The 12924-nt window shown below is 35.7% G+C and overlaps 1 protein-coding gene across 1 annotated transcript; it reads left to right on the top strand.

The window, feature by feature from the left end:
- Positions 1–695: 695 nt before the first annotated feature.
- Positions 696–3058, top strand: LOC149530514 (uncharacterized). Its single transcript, XM_089807958.1, has 3 exons — positions 696–1318; positions 1410–1582; positions 2565–3058. Exons 1-3 carry the CDS (start codon positions 848–850, stop codon positions 2686–2688), a joined length of 768 nt encoding a protein of 255 aa, XP_089664084.1. The 5' UTR covers positions 696–847; the 3' UTR covers positions 2689–3058.
- The last annotated feature ends 9866 nt before the right edge of the window (positions 3059–12924 follow it).

Here is a 12924-nt window from a genome sequence, read left to right as displayed (position 1 = left end):
AAGACGCCATTTCCTGTACCAGACAATCCTTCAACTTCAGTGCTACACTTAGTTTTCACTTCTTCGATTCTGGTAACTTCCAGTACATTCTGCTCTCTTAACCCTCCACAGAGCTTTATTCCTTCTCCAAAAGACCAGTTTTAAATGGTCCAAAGCAAGGTTGAAATCCAGACCATTGAAATATCTGTGTCGTTATCTCAAAACGAAAGTGCCTGTCCAAATCTACCAGTCCCTGCAACAAGACGGGAGGCCAGCTGTGATTTCAGGAAGCGTCATTTCCTACCAACGTTGAACATCATCTCGAAGTGACATCACGATTGAATCCCAATAAACTCAAACTCCTCGACAATAAAAAATCCCCACCACAAGACAAACCCCATCTGAAGCACGCTGGAAGACTGTTTAAGGATGACTGCGGTTTGATCTCAGCCATTGGGTGGAAATGTGTGCGCATCTAGCCGTCGATTATCCTGAATGGGGTCCCTGGGGAGGTCTAAATATCCCATTTTTTTCCTGTGAGTACTGATTTCAGTGAATTCCAGACGTGACACGTTGTGGGTGATAATTCTCTCTCCCAAAATATCTGCCCTGGCGTGGTAAAATGGGCAAATGCGTGGCGTATTTGGGTGGTGGTGAAATTTCTGTTTTTACCGTGGGAAGGGTCTAGAAAAGGGGCATACGAGTGATGGCGGAGCAGGAGGCTTTTAGAGCGTTGCTCTCTGAAGCGAATCCTCTAACGAGTTTTTGGCTAACATAGGTGTGGAATTCTAACGGAACTTTGTAGATTTGGGTCGACCTAGGTCTAATTTTAACCTAAATTGTAGGGTTTTCGGATTTTTCTGAAGAAATGTTGCTGCGAAGCTCTAGTCTGAAGCTACCCCCTGCTAAACCGGTTCTGTCAGAGCCGAATGCGGGTGCGGGTCTTTGTATACCTGGACGGACGGTGTTATCCAGCGGTGCTGTTTTATGTCAGGGGAGTCGTAGTTTAGATTTGGAGAAACCTAAGAAGAAATTGAATGTGTCTTGCAAGAAATCTGATCCAGTCGTTGTCGAAGATCGAAAATCTGTCATCAATGGAAGGAAGAAGGAAGAGGGTTTAAGATCTCTAGTGGGAGAAAAGTCCAGTGTGGGCAATTTAGAGGGTTTTGAATTGGGCGTGGGTGGTGGTGTTCATAAAAGTGGCGGCTCTGGCGGTCGTGATGATGGTGGAGGAGGAGAAGATGATTCGAATAGCACAGATGTTTACTATCAGAAAATGCTGGAGGCCAATCCGGGGAACCCACTTTTGCTCATGAACTATGCCAAGTTCTTACATGAGGTATGTCGATGGATTGCAGAGTGATTTTGAAGGTCCAAATTTTGTAGGTTTGAGAGTTTTTTTCTTAAATTGAGATTGAAATATGTTTCAGGTCAGAAGAGACCTTGGTAGGGCAGAAGAGTACTATGGGAGAGCTATACTCGCCAGCCCTGGGGATGGTGAGGTGCTTTCTCTTTATGCGAAGCTCATTTGGGAAACTCACAATGATGTGCCTCGTGCTGAGGCTTACTTTGATCAAGCTGTCAAGGCTAATCCTGATGACTGGTGAGTGCTAACCAATTCTTTCTTTCGCTCTTTTGATTGTGGATAGGACTTCCGAATTAAGTCAATTCGTTCAACATATTGTCAGTCTGTTAAAGATGTAAGATTGATGAGTGTAGTAGGAACTAAAATCCTCATCGTCATTTCAACCATCACATGGTGTTATAGAATGTGTAGCATGTGTAGAAGATGAACTCATTTTCTTCCAACACGCCCAATATTTATAACGTAATATAACAAGTATTTGGAAGCAAGGATTCCAGTGATTGTTTCTTTAAGCTCTCTTCTTCATTGTAGATAAGTTGTACAACTTGTTATCCTCCTGCTTTATCAAACCCAACCTACTAAGGGCTTTTTAATTAATCATTTGCCAAATGGCTCCATCCAGGCCTTTATGTGATATAATCAGTTCTCAGGAACTGAGTAGTGAATCACTTTTCTTCAATCGAATTCATGAACAGGTGTTAAAAGTTATGTAGATAATTTCAACAGCTCTGATCCTTTTCTATTAAAGGATAAATAGGTTTTGATAGCCTACTCAAATCCTGTTACAAAAGACCAGCATAAAACAGCTGACCAACAGCAAAACAGCCAACAACAATAAACCAATTTCAACAACATGGGGTAGTAGTCCCAAATTGATTTGGATCAATCCACATTCTTTATTGTGAGAAAAGCTCACCGGAGCTAAAATTCTATTAACTAAAACAATGGTTGCATCCAGGGGTTTGAACTTTGTGCATGTTCCGAGTAAATCAAAAGTGACTGTTTTTGCCAAAATGTTAATGTGGCTGTTGCATTCTCATAGCTGTTGCATGCTTTTGAAGAGTTGTGGCTATTGCAGTCTTAGTTTAGCATAAGCTGAAGATTCTGGTCTTGGATATGAATAGTTGAATTAATGGAAATTCTTATTAATGGTGGTGAAAGGTATGTTTTTCTTATCAATTACCACTAAACATTTAAACTAATTTGGGTGCATGTACAGCTATGTTCTGGCATCTTATGCGAGCTTTCTATGGAATACGGAAGAGGAAGAGGATGGTTATGAAATGCAAGGGAAAGTGGGGGTTCCTCTTTCTCACAAATCTCCGACAGCTGCAGCTGCTTGAAGAGCATAACATCAACTAATGTGATGCCAAGTGCAAAAGATACATTGGCTTCGTCACCTGCGTGCAGCTCAGTGAATGATAGTGGGATTATATCCGGCTGTCATGTTCTAACAAATACAGAATGTTGACCGATGGGGATTTCACATGCAGGACACATCAGACCGTTTTAGTGTAGAAAATAATACCATTGAGGATCGTTAAAAACAATGATCCCAGGAATGCACCCCAGTCTCCATGCAATGACACAGCAAGGGGCGGCATTTCAATGGAATGTGTGCTTACAGAAATCCCTGGAAATAAATTTGACTGTAATATTTTAAGTTTTATTTTGCTTTGACAGTAATATTTTAAGTTTTATTTTGCTTTAAAATTTGATCCAAAGGATTGAGTTAAGTTAGTAAATCATTGGGGTTCTAATTGTGGAGATTCAAACACCTACAATGACATTTAACGTGGAATTTTAAGTGGCTTACTCGAGCTTCAATTATATTTTCTTGTTAATATTATATAATGCTGTGGTCATAGGAACTATATAATGTTGTTTGTCATAGAGCTACGTATTGGTCTTATTTGAATTACAGTGCTCCATAAGAATCAAATTTGCTAAACTTCTTTCACCTTTCAAATGTTTTTGAAAAATAATAGGGTGTTATTTATGTATGGGGGTATTATTCTTATTAAATATAAGAAAAAAATCTAAAATAAGAATATTTAATCTATTTAGAGTTTCAAATGTTAAAAATATATAACATAAATTGATTTGATTTGTATATTTTTATATTAAATGTGATTGGGGAAAGAAAATGCAAAATGCCTCCTTTAAATGGGGAAATACTTATTAGCTTTAGATTTTGGACATTGACTAGTAGCGAAGCCTTGTATTCTAGCTGAATTTGAACTATATTGTACCAATTATTAGGCCATGCTTTCTAATTGTGGGGACTAATGTTTTCAATCAATTATTTTGTATTAATCTTTGTTTTGGTAGGTTTGCAACATTCTCAAAATCTTTGTTTAAATAATGTTTGATACCAATTTTCTCATTAAATGGAATTTTTGCATTATATTTTCTTAATTTTCGTTAGTTGTCTTTTATTTTCTTGATAGTCTTTTTATTGTTTAGCCCAAGAAATTTTGAGCAAAAATAGGGTTGTAGGGACGGAATTGCGGCAATTTGATGGATAACGTATGTGTTAGTTGCTAAGCCCATTATTAGATTTCATTGCTTGTGTGTCTTCCATGCTAAAAAATATTCAAGCAACTAAATGTGGTATGCTACAAAGGAGTTTTAACCCAAAAAAATTCAACATGAAAGAGGTGCAATTGACTAGCTTGGCTTTGCACAAGAATTGTCACTGGGAGATATATAGTTAATTTTATCATAAGAGAACTTCAATAAGAGGTGAAATTATTGGTGTTGTATGAACCTAGATTGTAAGTTTGTTTATTTATGTGGGGTTTTTGCCATCGTTTAAGAGATAAAGATTAATATATGTCTTCATAATTTGTAGACTAAATGGATTTTGGCCTTGGGGATATCATGTTTACACTTTTAGGTTATTAAATTTAGATAAAATTTTGGCTTCAAGACAACAATTGGATTCTTCGTGTTTTGTTTTGAATATAAATTGGGCTTGAAGCATAAAAGATGAATTTAGGCTTGAAGCAGGTAGATTAGAACATGTTTTAGGTCTTTTAGGTTTCATTATTCTAACTTGAAACAAAAAAATTCCTTTCGAATTATCTATATTTGGTTTTAAAAAAATGTTGTTTGGGTTTCGTTTCAAGACCTCAAACCTCAACAAAAAAAATAAAAATGTATGTGGGCTCAAGAAACATTTATGCTTAGTTGATTGATTAAATATGTCTATTCCCAAATTTATAGCCTTTAGATCTTAGAGTCTTGATATCATGTATATTCTTACTTGATTGACTAAATATATCTATTCCTGAGTTTATAGCCCAAGGATCTAGGACTATGGGTATCATCTATTGTGAGGCCTCACCTGATCTGTCATAGTACCAATGAGATAATTGCATTACGGTGATTTTAATCCTATGTATTTATACACTTTTGAGACCTTAGGGTTATGTCATTTAGATATCTGCATTTTGAGGATCCACAATTACCTCTGCATATTATGACCTAGTTGATGCATTTAATGATTCTACTCATGTTTTAAGCTATTGAAATTGCTTTAATAGAAATTGAATGGTAGAAATGCTTGTAATGTAAGAATGTAATGTTTAAATTTGAAATTAGAGTTAAAAGATAAATTTTTTTATGCATTGAGACCTAACTCGCATACCTAGGGATTCAATAGTTGTGAAATTTAGCATCTTGTTGCAATGATAAAAAAAAAAAAGACTATGAAGTTATTCAAAATATTAAATTGACCATGTTATGTTGATAAGTAAAGTTTGACGTTATAGTATTTTGAGCATTTTACATGGAAAATATTAGAAAAAGTAATTTAATTAAAAAGAATGAGGTATGGAACTCAAATGTCGAAATGTGATATGTAAGTTTTGATATTTAAATATTTTGAAGGTTATATTTGAAATGATTGAGAAAGGGAAAGTTAAATTGAGATGATGAAATATATGCAAGTCTAATGTTGAATGAGATAATGATTTTTTCACTTATGTACTTATTAATTACATGATTTTCTTGGACTATTGATGCTTGAGTTTAGTGTGCAGGAATTTGACCATGGGTTTAAAGGGGAATTAAGGCTCAAACTACTACAAACATGACATAGCCAAGGTTGAATCAGTGGAAAAGATTCAAACCTCATTGTAATTTCGTATATGTGAGTTGTATTGTGTGTGTAGTAGCCTAGTTCATGCATTATTGTAAACAAGTCTTTTTAATGTAATGTGATATTTTGTGTGTGCCACTTGACACTTGTGTTGTCCATGTGGAGATGCCATGTCATTCAGGGTTTGTCAAGAAGTAACCTAACCTAAACCTAACCCAAATGAAGAACCCAAGTTAACTTCACATAGAAAAATGCCATGAGGAGTCTCAATCAAAGGAAATTCGAATTTGGACTTGGCTAGGATTTTTAGGGGTCATTAGGTGGTCCCAAAGTGTCTTTTATGTGAGAATAAGTTATCCATATGATAGTACAACAAGTTAGGGGCCTAATTTTGATCATGTGAGTGCCTAGAAAGACTAGAGGGCCCTTTTAGCCATGCATTCTTCCATCAATTCGAATTTGGAGTTGTCATATCTATGTTCCCACTAAGTCAAAATAGAAAAGTTAGAGGAGACAAGTTTGTAAGAAGAGGTGGTTTAGTGTTTTTGCTAAAAATAGTTAGTGGGAAGGCTTTATTAGAGGGTCTTGGCCAAACTAGTGGGGTGTCTACCCACTCTCTAATTTTAGAGACTGTTAGGTTTTGGAGGGAGATTAAGGGAGCTCTACTACAACTATCCTTACCATAGCTTGGACCAAGGTTGGTGTCTCAAAACTTGTTTCTTTCTCATTTCTTGCTTTTAGCATGGTTAAACAGATCTGCAAGTGTGAGAGTTCATTAATAGAGTATGCATTTGCATTGTAAATCTTGTGATATGGATTTTTGGATATTGTGTGAAAGTGTGGTGTTCTTGTTGCATTATGAGCATTGATTATGTATTGTGAGAATGTGAGAATGTGTGATGTTCTTGTAAATTTCTTGGTTCACCTTCTTGGTTTTGTTTTTGTTGGAATGGAAAGTGAATGTGTTTTGTGCTTTTGGAGATCCTTTCTTGGTTTTGTTTTGTTGTTCTTCATTTGTTTTGTTGTTGTTCTTGTTTGAATGTGAGTGTTGATTGTGATTATGGGTGTGAAGGCTTCACTCACCCTTGGGAGGGCAGAGAAGCCTTGGGTGAAGGGCATAAGTTGGGCTTGACATTGTAGGTGAGAAAGACAATTTTGTTTTTACCTCATGATGAGGTTGTTATTATGGAGCATGGGCTCCTTCATGGTCATGAATCTTGTTGTTTGGGAGGTACAAGGAGGTTTGGTGGATGAGGAGAAGATGGTTGTTTTGAAGGCATTGAGAGGCAATGCAGTGGTAATATGTTGTTTATGTTGTGGTGGCCTTGAGAGGTAAAATGTATTGGCAATATGATATTATGAATTTCTCCTCCTTGAAGAGCCCACCTTCACCCAACGTTTTATGATTCCAATGGTGAATCATTGTGCAAGCCATGGGAGGGTGTTGATTGTGTTTTGTGTTGTGTCTTCATGCAAAACTTTGTGATGTATGTGTGAAACCCGATTTGAGCCTTGTTCCCCTAGTGCGGGGGTGGTCTCCTTGGAGGCCTATGTTTGGGTGGAAAGCACCCATGGTCCTTATTGTTTTCTTTGTGATGCATTTGCAGATTTGTGCCCAAGGGAGCAATGGAAATGGCTTGGAATGACCACCTTGCAGATTGATGTATGGATGAGAAAACTTGACATTGTGCCTCTCCTTTGTGAAGGAGGATTCACTAGCTTGTTCATGTTCTCAATGATCATGATGATTTATGTTCATGTTACTCATTGTTCATGTCTTTCAATGATCATGCTTCATATGATTTCGAAAGGTCTCATGTCGTCTCATTGTGATGAAAGGAGATTGTATCATTGTTACCTAATGTATATGTAGAGGAAATAATGGAAAATGTTGTATATGTATGTTCATTGTTAAGGTATGATCATGAGTTATGGAAGAGTAGAATACCTTTGCATCATTGTTCCATTGGATAATTGTAGAAGAAATATGTCAATTGGTAATGTTGTTAAGAGAAAAGAAAGCTACTTCCTATTGTATTTAGTTGTGATTGTGGAATCAATTAGAAAATTGTATACTGTTGTTCTTGTATGGAAATATGTTCTCGTATGGAAACATTGATTGTGAAGGAAGACATGTTGAAATCTGATGCACAAGTTTCTGCACATATGAACTTTTCTTGTTAGTTAAAGCCAAACCTCACAAGGACTTTACATAGGATAATCCTTGTAATATCATGCAAGGTAGATTTAGCAAAAGTCATTGTAAGTTTCACAATTAGAGATTTGATGTAATCTTGGAGAAGATTAAGTAATGAGACATTCTTTCTTATGAGAAACATTTCATAGATTATTGTGAGGAAGTTTTCTTTTCTGTTGATATAGTTGTCTCAATTTGAAGCATAAGTGATAGGCTTGTAAAATCCTAAGTTATCATAAGAAAGCATTATATTGTTAATGGAAAATTATATATGCATGGTAGATAATGATATTAAGCAAGTTATCAGATTACGATTTAAATGGAAAGAAAATTAAATCTAATAACTAAGATGCAAATATGGGTGAACAATAAGTTAAAACTGAAAGTGTGCATTTCATTCTCTAGAAATTTGATGGGAGAGAAGAAAATAGCCCACATCAAGTTGCTATTACAGAGCAATATAATAATAGGAAGCATATTCTCAAGACAATCATTTTAATGATTGGACAATATATAGTATTAATAGATATAAAATATGTCATCTTCAAATTTTGTTATTGGGAGCAAGAAACCTGTGAGAAAATTCAACATAGAAAAGACATCTTAAAAAGAAGAAATAAATTAATAAAAAGGGAAACATTGTATGTTTTCAAACTTGACTTGTTTCACTTCACATCTTAATTTCCATGCTGCAGTAGTCTAATCACCTAGGAAGGCGCAATGCCTCTGCCCAAGATATGGAGGGGACCACGTACTCCTCTAGGCACCTAGGCAATTCGAAAGGAAGGCATTGTTTTATAAAAACGAGGAGTTGGAAAGTGCTTGGGGAGAGGGAAGTCACATGACTTCCACCCCTCCACGCTATCTTGTCTCCCACAATGCCTCAAACATAGGCGTCGACTTTTGTGGGAAGTGTAAGAGTGCTAGGTTAGTAACATAGGATGGTTAGTGTACTAGGTTAGTATAGAGTTAAATAAGCAGTTTATTTTGTGAGTTGTAAAATGTTTTGTAGTTGTTTTATGAGGTTAGACATTAGCTTTAAGTATGTCTTAAATTGTAGTAGCATACTATGTAGTAAATGCATGTTATTTATAGAATCTTATTTTTATAATTGGAATTTTAAATTGTAGATAAGATTAGTTAGTAATATTGGAGATGTAATGATGATGACTTTAGTTAGGAATTAATTTAGTGTAATTACTTTTAAAATTGTAATTAGTTACTATGGTACGTGTGTGGGTGTTGAATTTATATTTATGATAAAAAATTTAGTAAAAATATAAAAATAAATAAATTAAAAATTAAAAATAAATAAAAATAGACTTAATGTATGGTGTAGACAAAGTAAGTTGGTTAGTTGGTACTTTTGGATTTATATTTGTGCTTAGAGAGAATTGGATATAATTAGCTAAAGGCATTCGGTGATAGGATTCATCACAAAATTTGTTAGGTTATTATTACCCATGATCTTATCTTTCATTGTTCTAGCTATTAAAGCAAGATGTTATAGATTCTAATATTGAAGATAGTAAATATCCAACATGATGTTGGATCTCAAGGTGTGATTTGAGACGTTGATGTGGCACACCACCAATCCAGAATACACATCTCTCAAAAATTAATCAACAGTAGATTTATAGCGAAATTAGAAAGAAAACTTTAATTGAATGAAATGATGATAGTCTTAAGGTACACTATGCAAATCCTTAGTAATGATGTTGGGTTAAGTATAGGAATGCTATTAAAACTAGCTTTAAAGACATTAGGAGCAAATGGTTTCTAATTAAAAATAGAATGAATAATAAAAAGGGTAGTTAGTATTAATTGGCCAATAAGATGTTTTAGGTTAGAATATGTTAGAGTTTAAAGCTAGTTAGTTTGAATATTTGGTATTGTTATATTGAATGTTGAGGTATTCCTTAGGAAGCAAAAATAAATAAATAAATTTGTTGTGTTATTCTTGACAGTAAATTTTGGGCATGACATCTATATGCTTCTTGGATTCCTTACATGGGATTGAACAAAGATCTTTCTCTATGGGTCCATAAATTTTATGGAGTTGAATTAAAATATTGATCGGTGGGTTTCAAAGGATGGAATTTAGCTATTAAAAAGTGATATTTAGGTGTGGTTGCTTTAGCCTATATGTTGGTGTTTAATCTTTTATAGAATTTGGGTCTAGACGAAAATATTGCCCTTTGGGATCCATTTTTCTAATAGAATGTGGACATGAAGAATTGTGAGTACATGATGTGGAATCTTAAAGAACGTAGTCCCTTCACTTGACAAGGTAAATAAAATCTTTACATATTATTTCGGTTAACCATAAAAGTCCAAAGAACAATAGACTGATAAAACAATTTACAACTTGAAAATAGAAACAATTTTTTAGGCGAATCAGAAGGCTAATACATCAACATGAAGATTACCAAACATAATGCATAGAGAAATTAGTAATTAATAAAATGATAGATTTCTAGTAGATTAAAATTTAAATTATTAAATCTAATTGTTTATTAGGGGGAGCGCACTAAGATGGTGTACAAAAAAGGGGTATAAGTGGACACCTTTTTTTTGAAATTAGGTAACCTTGAACTTGGACAAGACATTTGAGAGTCATCCACTAAAAATGAAAAGATGTGTAAAATATATAAATTGTAGTACTCGAAATCTACTTTCTGATTAAATCTAATTGTTTATTAGGGTGAGTGCACTAAGATGGTGTACAAAAAAGGGGTATAAGTGGACGCCTTTTTTCTAAAATTAGGCAAACCTGAACTAGGACGAGACATTTGAGGGTCATCCACTAAAAATGAAAAGATGTGTAAAATATATAAATTGTAGTACTCTAAATCTACTTTCTAAACTACTAGAGTTTTTACAAAATGGATAAGATTAGATGGGTCGAACCTTGTGCACACGAAAAATAGTTCCTAGTTTTTTTAGAAAACATACCATAGTTGTTTTCATGTGCAACACAAAAGACGAAGTTATATTTAGCATCTTGCATATCCCTTTGGTAGGATGATAGTTAAGAGTCATATGTAGAAGTTGTGTATTTTTTTTGTAATTTTATGATGAGTATTTTTTTTAATTATGAATTATTGAGTTGATTACATCTTGAAATTTTGGTACCTATTCATGTGCTGAGCATAACTTGCATCAAAATAATAAAAAATGAAAACTTTTTTTTGTTGAAGTGTATAGAATCAAGTGTAGAGCAGTAATATATAATTTATTTTTAATTTGGTTAAGTATATAAAAAGTTATGAAAAAAATGGTAGACATATGTTTGTGAGGAATGTCAAGGCATTAGTAAAAGTAGTTAAAGTTTACAATGTTAATATTGTCCAAAAATAGAAAAAATTATATGGTTAGAAAGCTAAGAAGACGTGTAAGATTATGGTGGTGATTTTAGAGATACCCGCTTCACCATTAGAAAACCTGATGAAGGCAAAGACGAGAATTCATCTTAGAAGATGGAAAATTTTCTAAAGGAAAAAAAATGGAGGGAAAATAGTCACCCAAGCCTTTGGGTCATTTTCCTAGGCTATCACCAAGCCATAACTTGCTCAAGTTTTTGGGATTCAAATAACCTGATCGGTTTATGAAAAAAATGCATTCAGAACCCAATCGAGTTCTGCAAAACCCGATTGATTTTTGTATTACTACTTCACAAGATTAGATTAAGGGAGGGAGAGGGAGGGAGGGAGAGAGAGAGAGAGAGAGAGAGAGAGAGAGAGAGAGAGAGAGAGAGAGAGAGAGATCAGGGTATGTATTCTAATAAAAAAGTGTCTATCATATACCCCAATCCTTGCGTCCATCTCTACATCACTCCCTCTCTCTCATTTTCACTCTTTATCCTATCAGCATCTCTCTTTCTACTATCCCCTTCTCTCTCTCTCTCTTTATGTCATATCCCCTAATCTCTCTCTCTCTCTCCCCCTCCCTCTTTCTCCTATCCCCTTCTCTCTCTCAGTCTTTCTATCATTTCCCAAATATGTCTCCCTCCCTCTTCGTACATCTCTCTCTCTCTCATCCCCTTCTCTCTCTCACTATTTCTATCATATCCTCTAATTCTTTAATTCATCCCTTCCTCGCCCCCCCTCTCTCTCTCTCATTCTCTCTATCCTATCCCCCCTCTCTCTCTCCATCCCATCCTCTCTATTTTTCCTATCCCTCCTCTCTTTCTGCTATCCCCTTCTCTCCCTCTCTCGCATTGTCTCCATCTCTCTCTCACTCTTTGTATCATATCCCCTAATCTCTCTCTCTATTTCTCTCTCATATCCCCTCTCTCTCTTTCTCCCATCCCCTACTCTCTCTCTTTCTCATATCCCCTCTCTCTTTCATCTATCCCCTAATCTCTCTAACACACACTCACACACTCACACACACACACACACACACACACACACACACACACACACACACACACACACACACACACACACACACACACACACACACACACATCCCCCCTCTTTCTCTTATCCCCTTCTCTCTCACTCATTCTCTCTACCACTCTTGCTCTCTTTCTATATCAAATCCCTAATCTCTCTCTCTCTCTCTCTCTCTCTCTCACACACACACACACACACACACACACACACACACACACACATAGACACATTCATATCCCCCCTCTTTCTCTTTCTCATCCCCTTCTCTCTCTCATTCTTTCTATCATATCCTCTAATTCTTCTATCCATCCCATCCTCTCTCTCTCTTTCTCTCATTCTCTCTTTGTCCTATCCTCCCCCCCTCTCTCTCCATCCCATCCTCTCTCTCTCATTCTCTCTTTGTCCTATCCCCCCCTCTCTCTCTCCATCCCATCCTCTCTCTCTCATTCTCTCTATCTCCCTCTCACTCTTTCTATCATATCCTCTCTCTCTCTCTCTCTCTCTCTCTCTCTCTCTCTCTCGTATCCCATAATATCTCTCTCTCTCTCTCTCTCTCTCTCTCCATCTCTCCTATCCCATAATCTCTCTATCTCTCCATCCCTCCTATCCCATAATCACTCTATCTCTCTCTCCATCCCTCATATCCCATAATAACTCTCATATGCCAAGTATCCTCTCTCTCTCTCTCTCTCACTCTTTCTATCATATCCTCTAATCTCTCATAATCTCTATCTCTATCTCTCTCCTATCCCATAATCTCTCTCTCTCTCTCTCTCTCTCTCTCTCTCTCTCCATCCCTCCTATCCCATAATCTCTCTCTCTATATATATATATATCCCTCTTCGTATCCTCTTCTATCTCTTTATCCTATCCTCAC

Source organism: Cupressus sempervirens, chromosome 11 (genome assembly GCF_028749045.1).
Source record: "Cupressus sempervirens isolate cs-2001-9-10 chromosome 11, ASM2874904v1, whole genome shotgun sequence".
Classification (NCBI taxonomy): Eukaryota; Viridiplantae; Streptophyta; class Pinopsida; order Cupressales; family Cupressaceae; genus Cupressus; species Cupressus sempervirens.
This window is presented reverse-complemented; position numbering and strand designations above follow the sequence as displayed.